A 17,210-nucleotide genomic window follows, 5' to 3' on the forward strand; every position below is an offset into this window, starting at 1 on the left:
TGTCTTGGAGGGGAACCTGCAGGTGGTGGTGTTCCCATACATCTGCTGCCCTTGCCCTTCTTGGTAGTAGAGAGGTCTGCAAGTTTGGAAGTTGCTGTCAAAAGAGCCTTGGTGAGTTACTGCTGTACATCTTGTATATCGTACACACTGCTGTCACTGTGCCGAGTGCAGAGGGAATGTTTAGTGAGTATTTGCCATTGTAGTTTTGATAAAACGCAGACGATGAAGCCTTGACAGGTTGGAGATTGATAATCAAACAATACATTCTCCTCTTCAATTATGTTGAACGTATGACAGGAAAACCACTTGGAAATGGTATTCAAATCGTGTAGATTTGTGCTCCATATATTTGAGAACTGTTGATTGCTCTCTCATCCCAGTGCAACTTTTCCAGTTAGGTTTTTTAGCATTGGAGGAGGCATTAAATCTCCATTTGAAGTCTTAAAGTAACAGTCAAGATTATCAATGGATGAAATTGAATGAAGGGTGAAGCCAGTGAATGGAAGAGATGATGACTTGAACACGAATGAAGAAACCGTGCTTTTGAAGAATTGCCTATTGAAGCCAATAGATATTAAAATTTAGTAATTCAACCATCTACGCTGGAAGCAAAGATGTGCAGGTTAGGTAGGTTGGCCACGCTAAATTGCCCTTAGTGTCCAAAAAGATTAGGTGGGGTTACGGGGATGGGGTGGAGGTGTGGGCTTAAGTAGGTGCTCTTTCCAAGGATCGGTGCAGACTCGATGGGCTGAATGGCCTCCTGCGCTGTAAATTCTATAACAGTGACAGAAGGAACTATGAAAAACAATGGAAAAAGTCAAGAGATGAATTATTAATTACCACAGGATGCTTTGAGGGGAAACTGGATGACCAAGGATGACACTTAACTGGAAGGTGGTCCTCTGATAACTTGTTAAGTGCAATGTCAGACCCTGTCAAAGGCTGTGAAAATTACTATGGCAGTAATAAAATGTTGACAGCTAATGTTCTTCAGTGAGGCGATCACCAACAAAATGGGCATTCCAAAATACACCCATGTACAGGGGCTACAGAGTTAACAGTGTCGTATTAGGTACACTGGTCTAACGGTGGATGCAGCTTAGATCTGAAAGATACTCCAGACCTTGAAGTTAGTTCAATCAGGTTTATTGAACTAATAGCACAGTTAGCACAATTCACTGAGAGTTCAGCTCTCTGCTAATTTAAGTGTGGTTACTCTCTGACTGAACCAGACTAGCTCTTAGCCACGTGGTGGAGGTGTGAGATTGTAACAACACCCTTGACTGACTCTCTAGATGTTCATCAGTGGAAAGAGGCGGAGTGTGAGTGCCTCGTGTCTTTTATAGTCCGATCCCACCCCCTGAGTGTCCTGCCTGCTTATTGGTCATGTCCTGTTTTCTGTGTCCATTAGCTGCTTGTCAGTATATCATTGTGTGTGTGTCTGCATATCATGACTGAAGATAAATGATTAAATGCGAGCACTGTAGAGTTAAAACTGAGGAAACTAAATTAGTAGGAGTATCATGTTACCTTAGTAATGAGTAAATCGTACTTGAAGCTCACAGTACAGGTTAATCATTGTCTCCACATATGTGAACATTTTCTGTGATTAATGTTTTCAATTACTTAATCAAATGTCTTGGTCCTTAAATTTTAAAAGGACAGAGCGCAGTGGATGACATGGATATCGGAAACCATAACATATTTTCGCGTGAAGCTGCTACTGAACCTCGAGGGTTTTCTCACACCGGCTGAGGTTTTCCATGAACCTGCTCAACCTTGCCCCTCACCTGAGGTGTGGTGACCCTCACCTTAAATCACCACCAGTCAGCGCTCTCTCTAAAAGGGGAACAGCAGCCTCTGGGATTATGATGACTTTAACCGAAAGGTCTGTTGCTTCCTCTCTCTCTGTGGGAATTGCAAGGAATTGGGTAGCTCGTATCTTGCCCGATTGTTGACGATGCAACCTCGGCTACGGCCTAACTTATCCCAACAGCTGCGATTTTCACCCCCCACTGTAAGTGCTAAAGGCCAGAACGAGAATACTCTGCTGGGAATCCGAGACAGAAAGTACAAAACGCGGGAAACACTCAGGCAGCACCCGCGGGGAGAAAAACCAAGAGTTCATTTTTCAGTTCTGACGTCTGGTCATCGATCTGAAACATTAATTGCGTTTTTCTCCAACCTGACTTACTTCCAAAACATTTTGGTTTCATTCCACTTCTGTTGTGCTCATGGAGACAAATGGCTGATTTTTAACACACTGCTGCTAGTTTCCTTGACCTGTTACATTTTTATACTCTTGATGTTTGATTAACTTGCAGGGGTTGAGCATGATATGAACCGTAAATACTCATATTAACACACAAAATTACTGTGTGCAAAGTTTTTATCCAAATGGGGCAGGTACTTTATAATCCTGTGCTGAGAGTATTGCTGTATTGTAAAATTGCTTGCAACAGTATTTTAAATTGGGTGTATCAAGTAAATCCTGCAATGTTTAATTTTTAAAGTATGTTTTGATAGTATATGAGTCTTGTAAGTACTTAACGGTCCCAGAGACAGATGTTTAGGACAGCTACATTGGAGGTGCATGGACAGTCAGGCAATGTGTTCATTTCACTGCAGAATCAACTCTGGTAATTGTACAGAGGCTGGAACTTTAAAGTGTAGAGCTGCATGACTGGGATTTTCCACACAGGTGCTTATTAACATTAATAAGTACCCCATTTAGGTACAGGTAATGAGCTGCAGCAGAAACGTAACTGGCGGGACAGTACTCGTCATCACAAAGTGGAACGGCAGACAGCACCCAACACTGCCGCTGTGATCTTTAGAGAATTCTACCAAATTACAGATGGTGTAATCTGAGAAAAGAAAGCCATCCCATCCCTCACGGGAGCTAAATTGGCAGATAGATATATCATGTTCTGAGGTATGCAATTTAGCACTACATAATATTGAGCACCTTTCTGAAATTTTACAATCCATTCTTAATGAATTGAGTCTACTGATGTGGTTTTCAGTGCACGGTTTGTCAAGTCTTTTGCAATTTGATGACGGGAATATATATTTTATTATATTTTGAGAATGCAGGGTAATAGCCGATTTAAGTTTTGTTTTAAAGGACCCAAGGTGGTCCAAAGGTGTGCAGGTTAGGTGGATTGGCCATGATAAAATATTTTCCCTTGGTGTCCAAAGATGTGCAGGTTAGGTGAGGTTACGGGGTTAGGACGGAGAGTGGGCCTGTTTAGGGTGCTCTTTCAGATGGGCTGAATGGCCTCCTTCTGCACTGTCGGAATTCTATGGTTCTATGGAAGGTGTAGTGAGGCCCTGGCAGCCGACCTCCCATCCTTCCGAACTGCTTTTGAGGAATCATCACTGCTGCCTAGTTGCTCTCCGAAATGTGTCCGTCCGAACCCGCTGGAAGGATTTGTTCCCCCAACTACATTGGCCCAACTCGTTGGGGTTTTGGTGTTGGGTTCTGCTTCTTCGTGCCAGTGCCGTGTTTTATTGCAGGGTGGGCTTCTAATGGGGTCAAAACTGGACAGATATTTGGGACGGGGGGTTGAATGGAACAATGGCAAGTGTTGGATGAGAATTTGCGCAGGTACACGACACGTTTTAAAAAAAAAACATTTTGAATGATACTCCCAGGTGTGCAAAACTCTTCCAACGTTTCTCTTTTGCCAGATATAAAAATGGGGATTGAAAAAATTATTTTTTTTGGCCGACAGCCATCAAACAATTGGGCAATTTGAGCATTTTCACAACGGATGGATGGCTGGGGCGGGGGCCTAGTGAAGTCATGTGATGGAAACACCACAAACATGTTGAGTCACGGTTGGGAACCTGAATCAAAAAGCACATGCACAAGAGGGCACAGGTTCAGGATTGACAAGAGCAATTTTTAAGACAAGTGCCCGGATTTATTTCTTCAGAGTAGGCCATGAGCAGCTGGAAAACGGGTTACCCGGGAGGGGGTGGATGGTGGTGTGAGGGAGTGAGGTCAAAACACCAGATGCACTTTGAATCATGAAGACATGGTAAGGTTTGGTATTCTGGAAAGATGAGATAAAATAGGACAGGAATTGCCGTTCAAGCCAAGCTGCGCTACAATTTTGCTATCCGTTATATATTGATTACATTCTTAAAAATTTTTTTTTTTTTTTAGAGCATCCAATTCTTTTTTCCAATTAAGGGGCAATTTAGCGTGGCCTACCCTGCACCTCATTTTGGGTTGTGGGGGTGAGACCCACACAGGCAAGGGGAGAATGTGCAAACTCCACACGGACAGTGACCCAGAGCCGGGATTGAACCTGGGACCTCGACGCCGTGAGGCAGCAATGCCGCCCCAATACCGATTACATTCTGATTGTATGTGGAGGAAAAATGATACGGGAATATATGGTCAGGGCACATACACATACCTTGGTGATATGGTGCGTGTACTTGTGATGAAAATCATTGTAAATGAATCTGAGTGTGGGCTATTATTTTCACTGTGACAGGAATCATTTACTGGAATCAATTCAGTAATGGGAGACAAATTCTCAGCTCCCATCTCTTTTACTCTATTTCTGAGTGACGCAGTTGATGTATTTGTTAAAGTGAAGAATGGTGTTAGCTTTGAATTGGATCTTTTTCAGAGGACTGCTTGGAATTGTGTGCGTATTTTTAGTCCTATTAAGAAACTTTTTGATGGAAAGGGTCCAAAGTATCGAGTCAGGTTTTGCATTCCACCAGGTACTTATCTTCTAATGAAGTTCAAACTAGTTTAAAAAGTTGGAAACAACTGAGTTTACAACCTTAAATTATTTGGTAAATCACAATATACTTTATATAATTTGTATTAAATAGAATCTTTTGCCAGTATCAAAATACAAATGGGGGTAAGTTTTACGAGTCCCGAATGAACCACAGTTTTCTCAAAGGCCAGCTGGACTGGTAAAATTGCCCCGGTATTTTTTTAAAAAACATTCTTCCACAACAAAATAATACTCAGAACAGTTCCATGAAGAGGCGCATTGCCTCACGTGTGGGGACGGCAGCGGCTGAGGAGACCTTCTCGCTGTCTTTTGTCATTCCGTCTTCGTATTCTTCCCTGCCTTCCGGGCGATCAGCGTGAGCCAGTAAACCTGAGGAGCCATCAGTAGGGCATTGCACACGGTGCAGTGGAAGGGGATGTGGAAGGGGACCCGGTGGGCCGGTATGCCATACTGCTTGCCGTAGGCCCAGTACATGAACGGGAACACGAGGATGCGGCAGAAGAAAAATGTCAGCAAAACGATGGCACCATTGACCTTGTACAGCAGCGTGTTCTGCTTTCCGAACTGTTTGCGAAACAAAAACAAGACAGGTTATTATAGATTTCTATGCCTCGAAATCATGCATTGCAAAATATTTATTCCTCCTTTTTGTTGATACCAACCCTGCCAAGTATTTTGGCGAGCGAGACAAATGGGGTGCTCAGCTCCGCCAATAACAGACATCCCAGGAAGAAATCTCCAAGGCCTTTTCTGTAATACTGCACATTAAAACAAAAGTTCTGGTGTTAAAACATAGCAAGTGGATTTGCATTACAGTCTGTTGAACAAAAACATTATAACATTCAGCAGAATTGGCTGGTGCAATGGATCAATAGACTCTTTAGTTTTTGGCTTGTATATTTTGAATCTGCAGCAAAATGGGACTTCCGGTGACGGCGGGTGGGAGGCAGCCGCGCAACGGAGGGCTCCCGGTCGGGAACGGCATTTTCGGGGCTTTAAGCCTGCTCCACGGACGCATAAAAAGCAGGTGGAAGGCACGGAGAAGCCACACAGGAGGCACAGCAGAAGAGGATGTCCAGGATCAGCAAGAAGACGGCCGTTAAAGAGACAGCTGAGGGTCCGCCAGGGAATGGAGAGGTCACCACGGGGTCACCTAGGAAAAAGGAGGCTGGAGCACCAGGAGAGGCCGCATTGCCTACGGCTGAAGAAATAACCAAGGTGATGGCTGCAGAATTCGAAAGGCAGTTTACAAAACACTTGGAGGCGATGAGGAAGGAGATGGGGGCGGTTTTGAAAGCGCTGATGGAGGAGACGACTTCCCCGGTGACGACGGCAGTGGCGAGCGGAGGTGCGGGCGCAAGGTGAGGCGCTGGAGGAAGTGGAGGAGACGTTGCAGCCCGGTGATCAACTTACTTCGATGGGGAAGGAGATGTGGAAGGTGACGGAGATTAACAAGGATCTGCGAGGGAAAATGGAAGACCTGGAAAACAGATCCAGACGACAGAATTTGAGGATTGTGGGGCTGCCCGAAGGAGTTGAAGGGCCGCGGCCGACTGAGTATTTTGCCGCTACGCTGGCGAAACTATTGGGGGAGGGGGAGGATCCCTCCCGATATGAACTGGATCGGGCTCATCGGTCGTGGAGGCCTATACCAAAGGCGAGTGAGCCGCCAAGGGTAGTGACTCTGTGCTTCCGTAGGTACAGCACGAAGGAGAAGGTCCTGTGCTGGGCCAAGCAGAAGCGGGTGATGCAGTGGACTGGAGTTGGTATACGTGTATACCAGGACTTTACGGTGGAGCTGGCAAGGAGGTGGGCTGCTTTCAACCGGGTGAAGAGGGCACTGTACATTAGCAAGGTGCAGTGCAGCATTGTATATCCAGCGAAGCTGAGGGTGACTTATAAGCTCAAGGACTTTTATTTTGGAACAGCGGAAGCAGCGGAGGAGTTTGCGAAGGCAGAAGGACTGTGGCAGAACTGAGAAATGGCCATGTGCCGATGTAACCTCAGGACTGTCGTTTCTTCTTTTTTGTTTCACTGCGTGCGGGTGTGTGGGCTAAAGGAGCCAATGTATATATTTGGACAAGGGAAGTGGGGGGACTTGCACTCGAAGTGAGGGCTCTTTGGGGTGTAGGTGGATATGCGGGGTGTGTGTGCTAAAAGGGGATTTCTGGGCTTTCCTAGGGCCGGGCAAGGGGGAAAGGGACCCGGGCGGGGCCTCCGCGCTGGCCGGTTTAAACCGGCCAGTGAACGGGAGTGAGGTGGGGGGAGGGGCTGCGGCCATCTGAGCCTGGCAGAACAGGGTCCGAGTGGTCTAGCCGGAGTGGAAAGTTGGGGGGAAGGAACCGAGGTTGGGGGGAGGGGTTTTACATGAGGCCGGGGGGGGGGCGGGGTTTACAACTCTTGGGTTTCACGTACGGTACTCTTTCAGAGGTTGGACGGCGTTGCGGGGAGGGGGGGTGGACTCTATGGTGACCATGGGCGGTCCCGGACTCCTTTTTTCTTTTTTTCCTTTGTTTTTTGTTTCCACCGTGGGAGGGTTTGTTTTATTGGATGCATATCTTGACAGGTGGGCCGTTGTTTGGGGTGGTGGGAGGATGGGATCATTGTTATTATTCAGGGGATTGATTTTGTATTTGTTACCGTTTACTGTTTGTGGGTGGGGCAAGTTGGAGGAAAATGTGAAAATGGAGAATAAAAACATTTATAAAGAAAGAATCTGCAGGAAAATGTTGGGTGCAAAGTGTCTTAACGTTTACGGCCTTGGAGTCAGTCAGCACTCTTCATTGAATCATAGAATTTACAGTGCAGAAGGAGGACATTCAGTCCATGGAGTCTGCACCAGCACTTGGAAAGATTACCCTACTTAAGCCCACGCCTCCACCCCATCCCCGTAACCGTACCTAACCTTTTGGACACCCAGGATCAATTTAGCACGGCCAATCCACCTAACCTGCACATCTTTGGATTGTGGGAGGAAACCGGAGAACCCGGAGGAAACCCATGCAGACACGGGGAGAACGTGCAGACTCCGCACAGACAGTCACCTGGGGCCGGAATTGAATCCGGGATCCTGGAGCTGTGAGGCAGCAGTGCTAACCACTGTCCCACCCAAACCATTAACTTGTCTTTCAATCTCCACTGCTGGTTGTTGATCTTTTATATATTTCCGTTTTTTATTTCAGTTTTCCAGTATTTGCATTTTTTCTTTAACTTTGTTTCAATTCAATTTCTAGAGCATTTTGGTCCATGGCAGAAACAGACCCATAATCCAGTCTCACCCAGGCTATGATATTTGGGAAGTCTCTTTTTGTTTTTGAAGCACTTTTATTGAAGTGTTTCCATTTTAACAAATGACGCAACAAAGCCACAGGAATGTTACAGCTCGGCAAAATTCACTCAATGTACACAGACACCGAAGAGGACAGGAGAATAGCAATATGGCTGGTCCAGTACAATCACTAAACTCAACTTGGTGCCTCTATACGCGCTACCAGAGAACCAGGGAGAGAAGGCCATGGTAAAATGGGGCACACATTGTCACGAGTAGATTGATCGCAACGACCACGAGAATTCAGGATACAATCTTCGCCCCATACGACAACAAATCCAATCCAATCCAATCCAGTGCAGAAGGCGGCCATTCGGCCCATCGAGTCTACACCGACCCACTTAAACCCTCACTTCCATCCTGTCTCCATAACCCAATAACCCCTCCTAACCTTTTTGGACACTCTGGGCAATTTATCATGGCCAATCCACCTAACCTGCACGTCTTTGGACTGTAGGAGGAAACCGGAGCACCCGGAGGAAACTCACACAGACATGGGGAGAAAGTGCAGACCCCGCACAGACAGCGACACAGCAGGGAATTGAACCTGGGACCCTGGAGCTGTGAAGCCACAGTGCTGTCCACTTGTGCTACCGTGCTGCCCTATGATCGGGCACGCACCGGAACACGTCTACCTCAACTCCAGCCACACCAGAGGCACCAATAAGACGCTGTAACATGCTCACCTCGGACATCACACCTGTCTGCACCCCTGCAGGAGCCAATCACAGATTCTTTAATCCCACCATGACAAGAAAATTTGCTAGAACCCCAGTTCTAAAAGGATATTTTACAAGACACAACAAAGGCCCAAACCTCAGGCACAGTGCAGTATGATCATCATTCCACATATTTGTACAGAGAGGACCAACAAATATTTATACAATCAATTCGGATTGTTGACCGTACAGGCAGCACCGCTGAACGACCTGACTTAGACAGGATTTTTTAAAGAAAGGAAAACTACCAGGAGCAGAGGGTCTCAGGATAAAAAGTACGAGGACACAGCCATCGGCCTGTGTTCCTCAAGTGCACGTCCTCCCACACATGAGAAAGAATAGGAAAAGCTGCTCGTTCAGACGGAGGAACCTCCCAACCATAAGGGAGGGGGCAACAGGATCTCAACTACAGTGCAGGACCCAACCCAGCCCCGCACCCTCGTGCACTTTGGAATCAGTAAACCAAGAATACTCCAAACACATCTAGACTCGGCCTCTCGGGACGTCCCGAATAAGTGCCTTCGAGAAGGGACGTCCCAAGCATAGGATACCAGCCACAGCGCAGGATCTGGTCTAGAACAGCACATTCCTGCACATAGGAGTCAGCACACCAAGGATACCCAGCACATGCCAAGACATCTTCTCGCTGGCCCCGCCCCTCGCTAACCACACCTGGGACAACACCAGTCCCACCGACACGAGAAGAACTGCGTCTACATCAACCGAGGAGACACCTCTACTGAAGAGAGGAAGAATAGTCAAAACACCCATTAATTCAGCATCTCAGAATGGAGGTGGATTCCCTCCCATCCACCCCCGATACAATATGGGAACCCCCCCCCCAACCACCCCCTTTAACCCATTAGACCAAAACAGGACCCGTAACAGCACACTGGTCACCAGAAGAGAAGAAACTCCCCTGGGGGAGGAACACCCTAATTAAAGAAGGAATATTGGACACGGAGCAGCACTGTATGCCATTGCAAGGAGGATACTAGGGGACAGAGCAGTGTCACCTCAGAGATAAATACTCTGCCTCCCCATGGAAGACCACTACAACGAAGGAGGAGGGGGAGGGGGGGGGGGGGGGACTCAGGAAACCACTATATAAGACCGCTTGGAGGAGAGTGACTAACTCCTTGATCAAGCCTACCTCCAAACTTAAGAAGGGCTACAACAACGCAGAGGCGCAGCATACAGACTCTCTCTTCAACAAAGCAAGTAAGGATAAATCGATCGCACCCAGGCGTGTGCCATTACACATTTCCTCCGACTCCAACTTCAGAGACGCCAACCACAATGAAGAATCAGGAGGAGCCCAGTCCTCACAAGGATAAATAACCTGTTCGGGCCATCATAGGCGATAATAATAATAATACTAATAATCTTTATTGTCACAAGTAGGCTTACATTAACACTGCAATGAAGTTACTGTGAAAAGCCCCTAGTCGCCACATTCCGGCACCTGTTTCGGTACACTGAGGAAGAATTCAGAATGTCCAATTCACCTAACAGCACATCTTTTGAACTTGTGGGAGGAAACCGGAGGAAACCCACGCGTTCACGGGGAGAGCGTGCAGACTCCGAACAGACAGTGACCCAAGCCGGGAATCGAACCTGGGACCCTGGCACTGTGAAGCATCAGTGCTACCCACTGTGCTACCATGCTGCCCATAAGCATGGATTCTCAAGATTCAAAGTAACAGAAAAAGCAAAATAAAAATCCGATAGGATTAGCTCCAACTGGGGAGCTTTCCATAACCCGAGTGAGGACCGATTTAACCCTACCACCCGTCACCATGCCAACATCCACCCACCAACGGGGGGGGGGGGGGGGGCGCACAAGGGGCCAGAATTGGAGAAGCGCAGATATCTCGGAGGGTTGTGAGGCTAGAGTAGATTAGAGATAGGGAGGGGCGAGGCCATGAAGGGATTGGAAAATAAGGACGGAAAGTTTTCAATGAAGAAGCTGTGTGACCAGCAGCCATTGTAGGCCAATGAGCACAGGGGGTGAGAGCCAAACAGGACTATCCAGCTCTTGTATTCATGCGAAATCTATTACTGGCAGTCCTTAAATCAATAGAGGCAGTTTCATTTTTGTGCAACGCTTTCCTGTGTGTTGTAAGACTGATGTGCAATCAACCGCGCAATATTCGACTCAACATCTTTTCTTGCTATAACCACACAAAGTGAGCCTTCTGAAATTCCTATGTTGTCACACTTACAAAGCTTAAGTCGCAAAAGCTAATGTTATGAATGAAATGAAAATCGCTTATTGTCACAAGTAGGCATCAGTGAAGTTACTGTGATGATATGATAATGATACTGATAATGTTATAATAAATACAGCAGAGTGCTGGAGGTGACCGCACAAAACGTCGGCTACTGCATCAAGGCTTAGGGGAGGACCAATGGGAAAACTTGGGGGGGGGGGGGGGAGAACCAATGGCAAAGCTTGGCAGGGACCAATGGCAAAGCTGACGGGGGGACCAATGGCAAAGCTGACGGGGGGGGGGGGGGGCATTGGCAAAGCTGAGGGAGGGACCAATGGCAAAGCTTGGGGGGGGGGGGTTAATGTCAAAGCTGAGGGGGGACGAATGGTAAAGCTGAGGGGGGGGGGGCATTGGCAAAGCTTAGGGAGGGACCATGGCAGAACTTGGAGGGGACCAATGGCAAAGCTGAGGGGAGGACCAATGGCAAAGCTGGGGGAGGGACCAATGGCAAAGCTGAGGGAGGGACCAATGGCAGAGCTGGGGGAGGGACCAATGGCAAAGCTGAGGGGAGGACCAATGGCAAAGCTGAGGGGGGGACCAATGGCAGAGCTGAGGGGGGGACCAATGGCAAAGCTGAGGGGGGGGGGGACCAATGGCAGAGCTGAGGGAGGGACCAATGGCAGAGCCGAGGGGGGGGGACCAATGGCAGAGCTGAGGGAGGAACCAATGGCAAAGCTGAGGGGGGGACCAATGGCAAAGCTGAGGAGGGGGGGGGGGAACCAATGGCAAAGCTGAGGAGGGGGGGGGGGGGGACCAATAACAATGTAAACTGGCACCAAAGAGAAAATATTTGAAAATCTCAGAAGGTCTGGACAGCATCTGTAGGGAGAGAAAAGAGCTAACGTTTCGAGTCCAGATGACCCTTTGTCAAAGCTGTGTAAAGCAATGTTAATTGGCAGTCTATAGGTGGCAGCATGAAAGAATGATTACTCGAGGCTTGACAGCTTAAGTTTAAGTCCATCATGGGATTGAAATATATTCAAAAACCCATCATTCTCTGGTCTTGGAGATTCTGCCACGTTATTCGAGAGTCTGAATAATTAACATATTGGTATGGAATTCCTTCCTGCTAATCGGACGGGAGTGCTGTGAACGGGCAGTGCAAAGCTAGGGGAGGCCGGTGATCAGGCAGGGATAGAGCAGTGGTTCCCAACCAGCCACGGCACACTGGCGTTCCATGTGGACCCCTCCCATCCCCAAGTGTGCTGCGAAAATAGATTCAATATTCACGTAATTAAACATAAAGGGCGGCACGGTTAGCACTGATGCCTTGCGGCACCGAGGGCACGGGTTCGATCCCTGCCCCGGGTTCCTGTCCGTGTGGAGTTTTCATATTCTCCCCTTGCCTGCGTGTGTCTCACCCCCACAACCCAAAGATGAAGATGTGATGGGTAGGTGGATTGGACACACTAATTTGCCCCTTAATTGAATAAAAAGAATTGGGTATTCTAAATTTACTTTAGAATAACTAAAGCTAACCATCGCCTTCAGCTCTGTGGTTGGCATCTCCAAGACCCGACGAATCTTAAGACCATAAGACATAGGAGCAGAATTAGGCCACTCGGCTCATCGAGTCTGCTCCGCCATTCAAACATGGCCGAGTCTTGGGCCTCCTGCACATGCGCCGGCTGGGAATGAGTCGCAATGTGCGGTTTAGATTGGCCAATGGGACTTGGAGCTGAAGACAAAGGTCCTCATGCTCCTGCACAAAAAGTGGAAACTCAAAAGGGACGCAAAAACCCCTCGGAGAAGCGAGAGAAGACAGAGAAAGGTTAAAAGAAAAACAGGATAACAGAGGGAAGTTAAAAACCAAGTACTCAGGAAGGGAAAAAGACAGGGGAAATAGGAGATGTGCCTCAAATATTTTTTATAGTATAGAGGTGTGCCGTGACATATGTAAAGTTGGGAACCACGGGTTCAACTACTCTCCCTCGGACTGATCTGTTCCCTGTCAGTGCACTAATCACAGACGCCCTATGCTGCTCTTGCTCATATATCTGCTTTTGTTTGGCCTTTATTCCGCACTGTAACCAATCACTATTTGGTGATGTAACATTTGTCAATGTACTCTGTCGATTAAATTACTTTTCACTGTACTTTGGTACATGTGACAATAAATATCAATAGAGGACTATGACCTCCTGTCCTGGAGTGACCTGTCTGGGAGAGGGGCAAACTGCCCTTGGACGCCAGCCAATGCTGTCTTGCAGCGAACTGACTATGAGGTAGCTGAATGTGGAATGGTTCGCACCTGAGTCCCCCCCCCCCCCCCCCCCCCCCCCGCCGCACACACCAGGAGCGGAATTTTTCAGTCCCACCCAGCCAGCGGGATTTTCCATTCCCGCCGACGGCGATGGGCTTTTTAACTGCCCGCCGCGTTTTACAACCCTGCACCCCCCCCACCCACCCCCGCCGCAACAGGGCTAAAATGTTCCATCCCAGAGTCACCCCATTCCTATCGCAGCTAAATTCAGCAACACGTCGTGTGGCTGACGTAATACCCTGCGCGGGACACACGGGGCGGGTTTGATCGTTTCCCCCGCGTGGCTCGAGGAGTGTATGAGCTTCCCAGCTAACTGCGGGGTTGCTGACCAGGTTGTGGAAAAGGGCGACCAGATAGGGCCCGACTGATTGAGAGAGAGGACCCGGTGAGGTTCAACCGGGCTCCTTGTAAACAGTGCCTTCTTATAAATAAACTTCGTCTTTTGTTTACTCTCCTGCCTCCCCCCCACCCCCCCACCTTTATTAAAACTGTGACCCTCCTTCCCATTTTTCCATCTCTCCTTCTCTAATTTTCTTTTTTAAACTGTTCGCTGCGTCACCCACCACATAGGATGTTGATCAATTAGTAATGGCTTTCTGGTTACTGCAGATTATAAGCAGGGGTGGGGGGGTGGGGGGAGTAGGGTTACACATCTTTAGGTTAGTCGGTGCTTCGGTGTCTGAACAAATCTGAGGTACCCGCCTCCAAATTTATACAGGTAAATTGATTAACCTGCTAGTTCTGATATTCCCAGATCTGCCAAAAGAAACATACAAGGAAGCTTGCTGTCAAAAACTATGGTAGATACTTGATAATGTGAATTTTGGCTGGAGGAGCGGTCGAAGGAGAAAGTTGATTTTGGATTAGATCTGTTGCCAGACGTCATCTTGGCTCAGCTGTAGCAACAAGTCTCAATTCTTGAGTCACAAGAGTCACAAGATCTAGCCCAGGACGTGGGCCTGCAATCTAGGCTGACGATGCTGAGCGAGAGCTATGTTGGTGATAACCTCGGTGTTTACCGAGGCCCATCTGCCTACCCTGGCAAATATTCATCCTCGGTCAACATCACTAAAAACAGATTAACCGCTCTATCACGACGCTGTTTGTGGCAGTTTACTGCGTGCAAGGTTATTGCCCTCTCCCCACCTTACAACAGTGACCACACTTCAAAAAAAGTACTTCAGTGTCTGTAAAGCACTTTGAGACATCTGGTGGCTGTCAATATAAATTCAATTCTTTTCAAGTGTGTGACCAGCCATTCTCAGCGAAGGTGGTTCTTGGGGATTCTGATTGGGTCTCAGTTGGGCTCGGAGCTAGGATTGGCGATGGGGAGAGATCAGCCAGGCTCTCCACTCCTGACTTCCGCAGTGAAAGCTTGAAGAGGATTGGGCTCCCGCTGTGATACCTCCCACGTTTAAACTGCCCATTGGTGGTATGAGGGTGAACTGATGAAATATGGCATTTAGGAGAGGTACTGGTCCAAAGGTTCAACGGGAAAAGACCGCAGAAGGCCCTGCCATCACAGTACGCTATAGAATCATAGGATTTACAATGCAGGAAGAGGCCATTCAGCCCATCAGGTCTGCAGCCCTTGTAAGGAGCACCCTGCAACCTAGGAACCCCACATCACCTTTTGAACACTAAGGGCAATTTAGCTTGGTCAATCCACCTAACCTGCATATCTTTGGATTGTGGGAGGAAACCCACGCAGACACGGGTTGAACGTGCAGGCTCCGTACAGACAGTACCCCAAGCGGGAATTGAACCTGGGACCCTGGAGCTGTGCAGCAACAATGCTAACCACTGTGCTACCGTGCCGCCCAAGGAGTTGGAACCTGTGTAAAACCCCTCAGACTATACGCAGCAGAGGATATCTAACGTGAGTGTAGTGCGGCACGTCAGAGTGCCACATATTATGCTGAAATAAATTGAACTGTTTTGCATTTGATACAGTGTCAGATATGTATTGTACTTTTACAGATTTTATGAAAAAGGTATGTTTAAGAAAAATAGGTGAGGTCCTCGAGGAAATGGGTGTTGGCCAAGTACCAAAAATGTTAACTGGAGCAAAGAACTTTGCAAAGTGAAATAATTAAACCCATAAATCTCTTGATGTCAACAAGAACTGGCCTGGCAGCTATTTAATTGATTCACAGGGAAGTGGGAGAGAAACTAAATGAAGAACTATTGTGCATGGTAGTATGTGCTATGAATTCACTTGCCGGAATTTCTGTAGACAGATGAAAGTCACCCTAGTCCACAGAGGACCGTAGGCTGCTCTCCCCTTTTGAGAGAGAGCTGACTGGTGGTGATTTAACCTGAGGCTCACCATACCTCAGGCGAGGGGCAAGGTTGAGAAGGCAGGACCTCCATGGATAACCTCAGCCGGTACGGGAATTGGACCCGCGCGGTTGGTGGCGCTCCGCGTCACGTACCAGCCATCGTGCCAACTGAGCTTGCCGATCCCCTGCCAACAACTGCTCAGCCTTTAAGGATACAACGCAGCACGTGCCCCCCTCCTCACTCCCCATCGTCGTATAATGTCCCTTCCTCATTCCGCATACTCAAATAATAGCCCAACATCTTTCCCTCCTCAATCCTCATACTCGGACAATATCTCAACATCAACAAGTTGCAAAACAATGTTGTGCTTTTACAATAGGAATATTCATCTTGAATATCTCAGCTTTGTCAGTTCATCAGGTTTTTGTTAATAAAATGCAGCTTTTGCTTTGAGTGTTTGGTCGAGTGAAGAGATTTTCACAGGGATGTGAAAAGCATGGTTGGACTTAATTAATTGTCCGTCTGCTTTGCAAGGCTGTATTGTCCGTGTAAACACCAGCAATTAACACCGGCGCAGTTAAAACCTTCACTCATTCTGCTTGGCTTAATTACTGCTTACCTAGCTTCTATTGACGTTCTTCATTTTCCTCTTCCCACTTATTTCAAAGGCACATTTTCCTCCCCACCCCGCTGTTGATTTCATTGTTAGTGTTTTTTTTCAGTTCTTCACTCAAGCGCAGTCTCCAATACTATCCCATGCCCTGCCCCTTCCCAATGCATCGCTGCCCTTTGATTAATACTCAAAAGTGAGATTCATTTTCAGCGTCACCGGCCTTGATCACATTTGTTGCCCCTCCCTAACTACCCTTGAACTGACTTTGCTAGGTCATTGCTGGGGTCTGGAGTGGGGGCCGACAAGGTTAAAAACATATTGCGGTTTGATAACTGTTGCAGGTGTCCCATGTATTAAATTGCATGGACTGCCTCCTTAATTTTCAACTGAGTTAAACAAAGGGCAAGGATTAATTAACATCAAAGTAAAAGCAAAGTATTGTGGTTGCTGGATATCTGAAATAAAAGCAGGAAGTGCTGGAAAGCAGGCTTGGCAACATCTGTGGGGAGAGAGACAGAGTTCTAAGGAAGAACTCGATACATTGGGCAGCATTCTCCCGCAACTGGCCGGATGACCCCGACGCCGGCGCCAAGAGCGGTGCAAACCACTCCGGCATCGGGCCAACTGGCGGATCCTCCGCACTTCCGGCGGCTAGGCCGGCGCCGGAGGGGTTCAAGCTGGTGCATGCGCAGAACCGCCGAGGTGTTCCTGCGCATGCGCAGACTGGCGTGTTCCTGTCCAGGGGGTTTCTTGTCCGCGCCGGCCATGGCGGAGCTCTACAGAGGCCGACGCGGAAGGAAAGAGTGCCCCCACGGCACAGGCTCGCCCGCAGACCGGTGGGCCCCAATCGCAGGCCAGACCACCGTGGTGGGCCCTCCATGGCCAGATCCCCCTGTGCCCCCCCCGACCAAGGACTCACCTAGCCGGCCTACAAGCCAGGTCCCGCCGTGATGGACCATGTC

At 48.1% G+C, this 17,210-nt stretch overlaps 1 protein-coding gene across 1 annotated transcript in view; it reads right to left on the minus strand.

Moving 5' to 3' along the window:
* Nucleotides 1-4,814: 4,814 nt before the first annotated feature.
* The window catches only part of LOC119974999 (ceramide synthase-like), a 39,645-nt gene continuing 27,249 nt past the window's right edge, over nucleotides 4,815-17,210 (minus strand). The window contains exons 6-7 of the mRNA XM_038814426.1: nucleotides 5,432-5,527; nucleotides 4,815-5,333 (exon numbers count right to left, since the gene is read on the minus strand). Coding sequence (XP_038670354.1) covers nucleotides 5,082-5,333; nucleotides 5,432-5,527 — 348 coding nt within the window. The 3' untranslated portion in view covers nucleotides 4,815-5,081. The remainder of the gene's footprint in view (nucleotides 5,334-5,431; nucleotides 5,528-17,210) is intronic.

The sequence above is a fragment of the Scyliorhinus canicula genome, chromosome 12 (assembly GCF_902713615.1).
Source record: "Scyliorhinus canicula chromosome 12, sScyCan1.1, whole genome shotgun sequence".
Classification (NCBI taxonomy): Eukaryota; Metazoa; Chordata; class Chondrichthyes; order Carcharhiniformes; family Scyliorhinidae; genus Scyliorhinus; species Scyliorhinus canicula.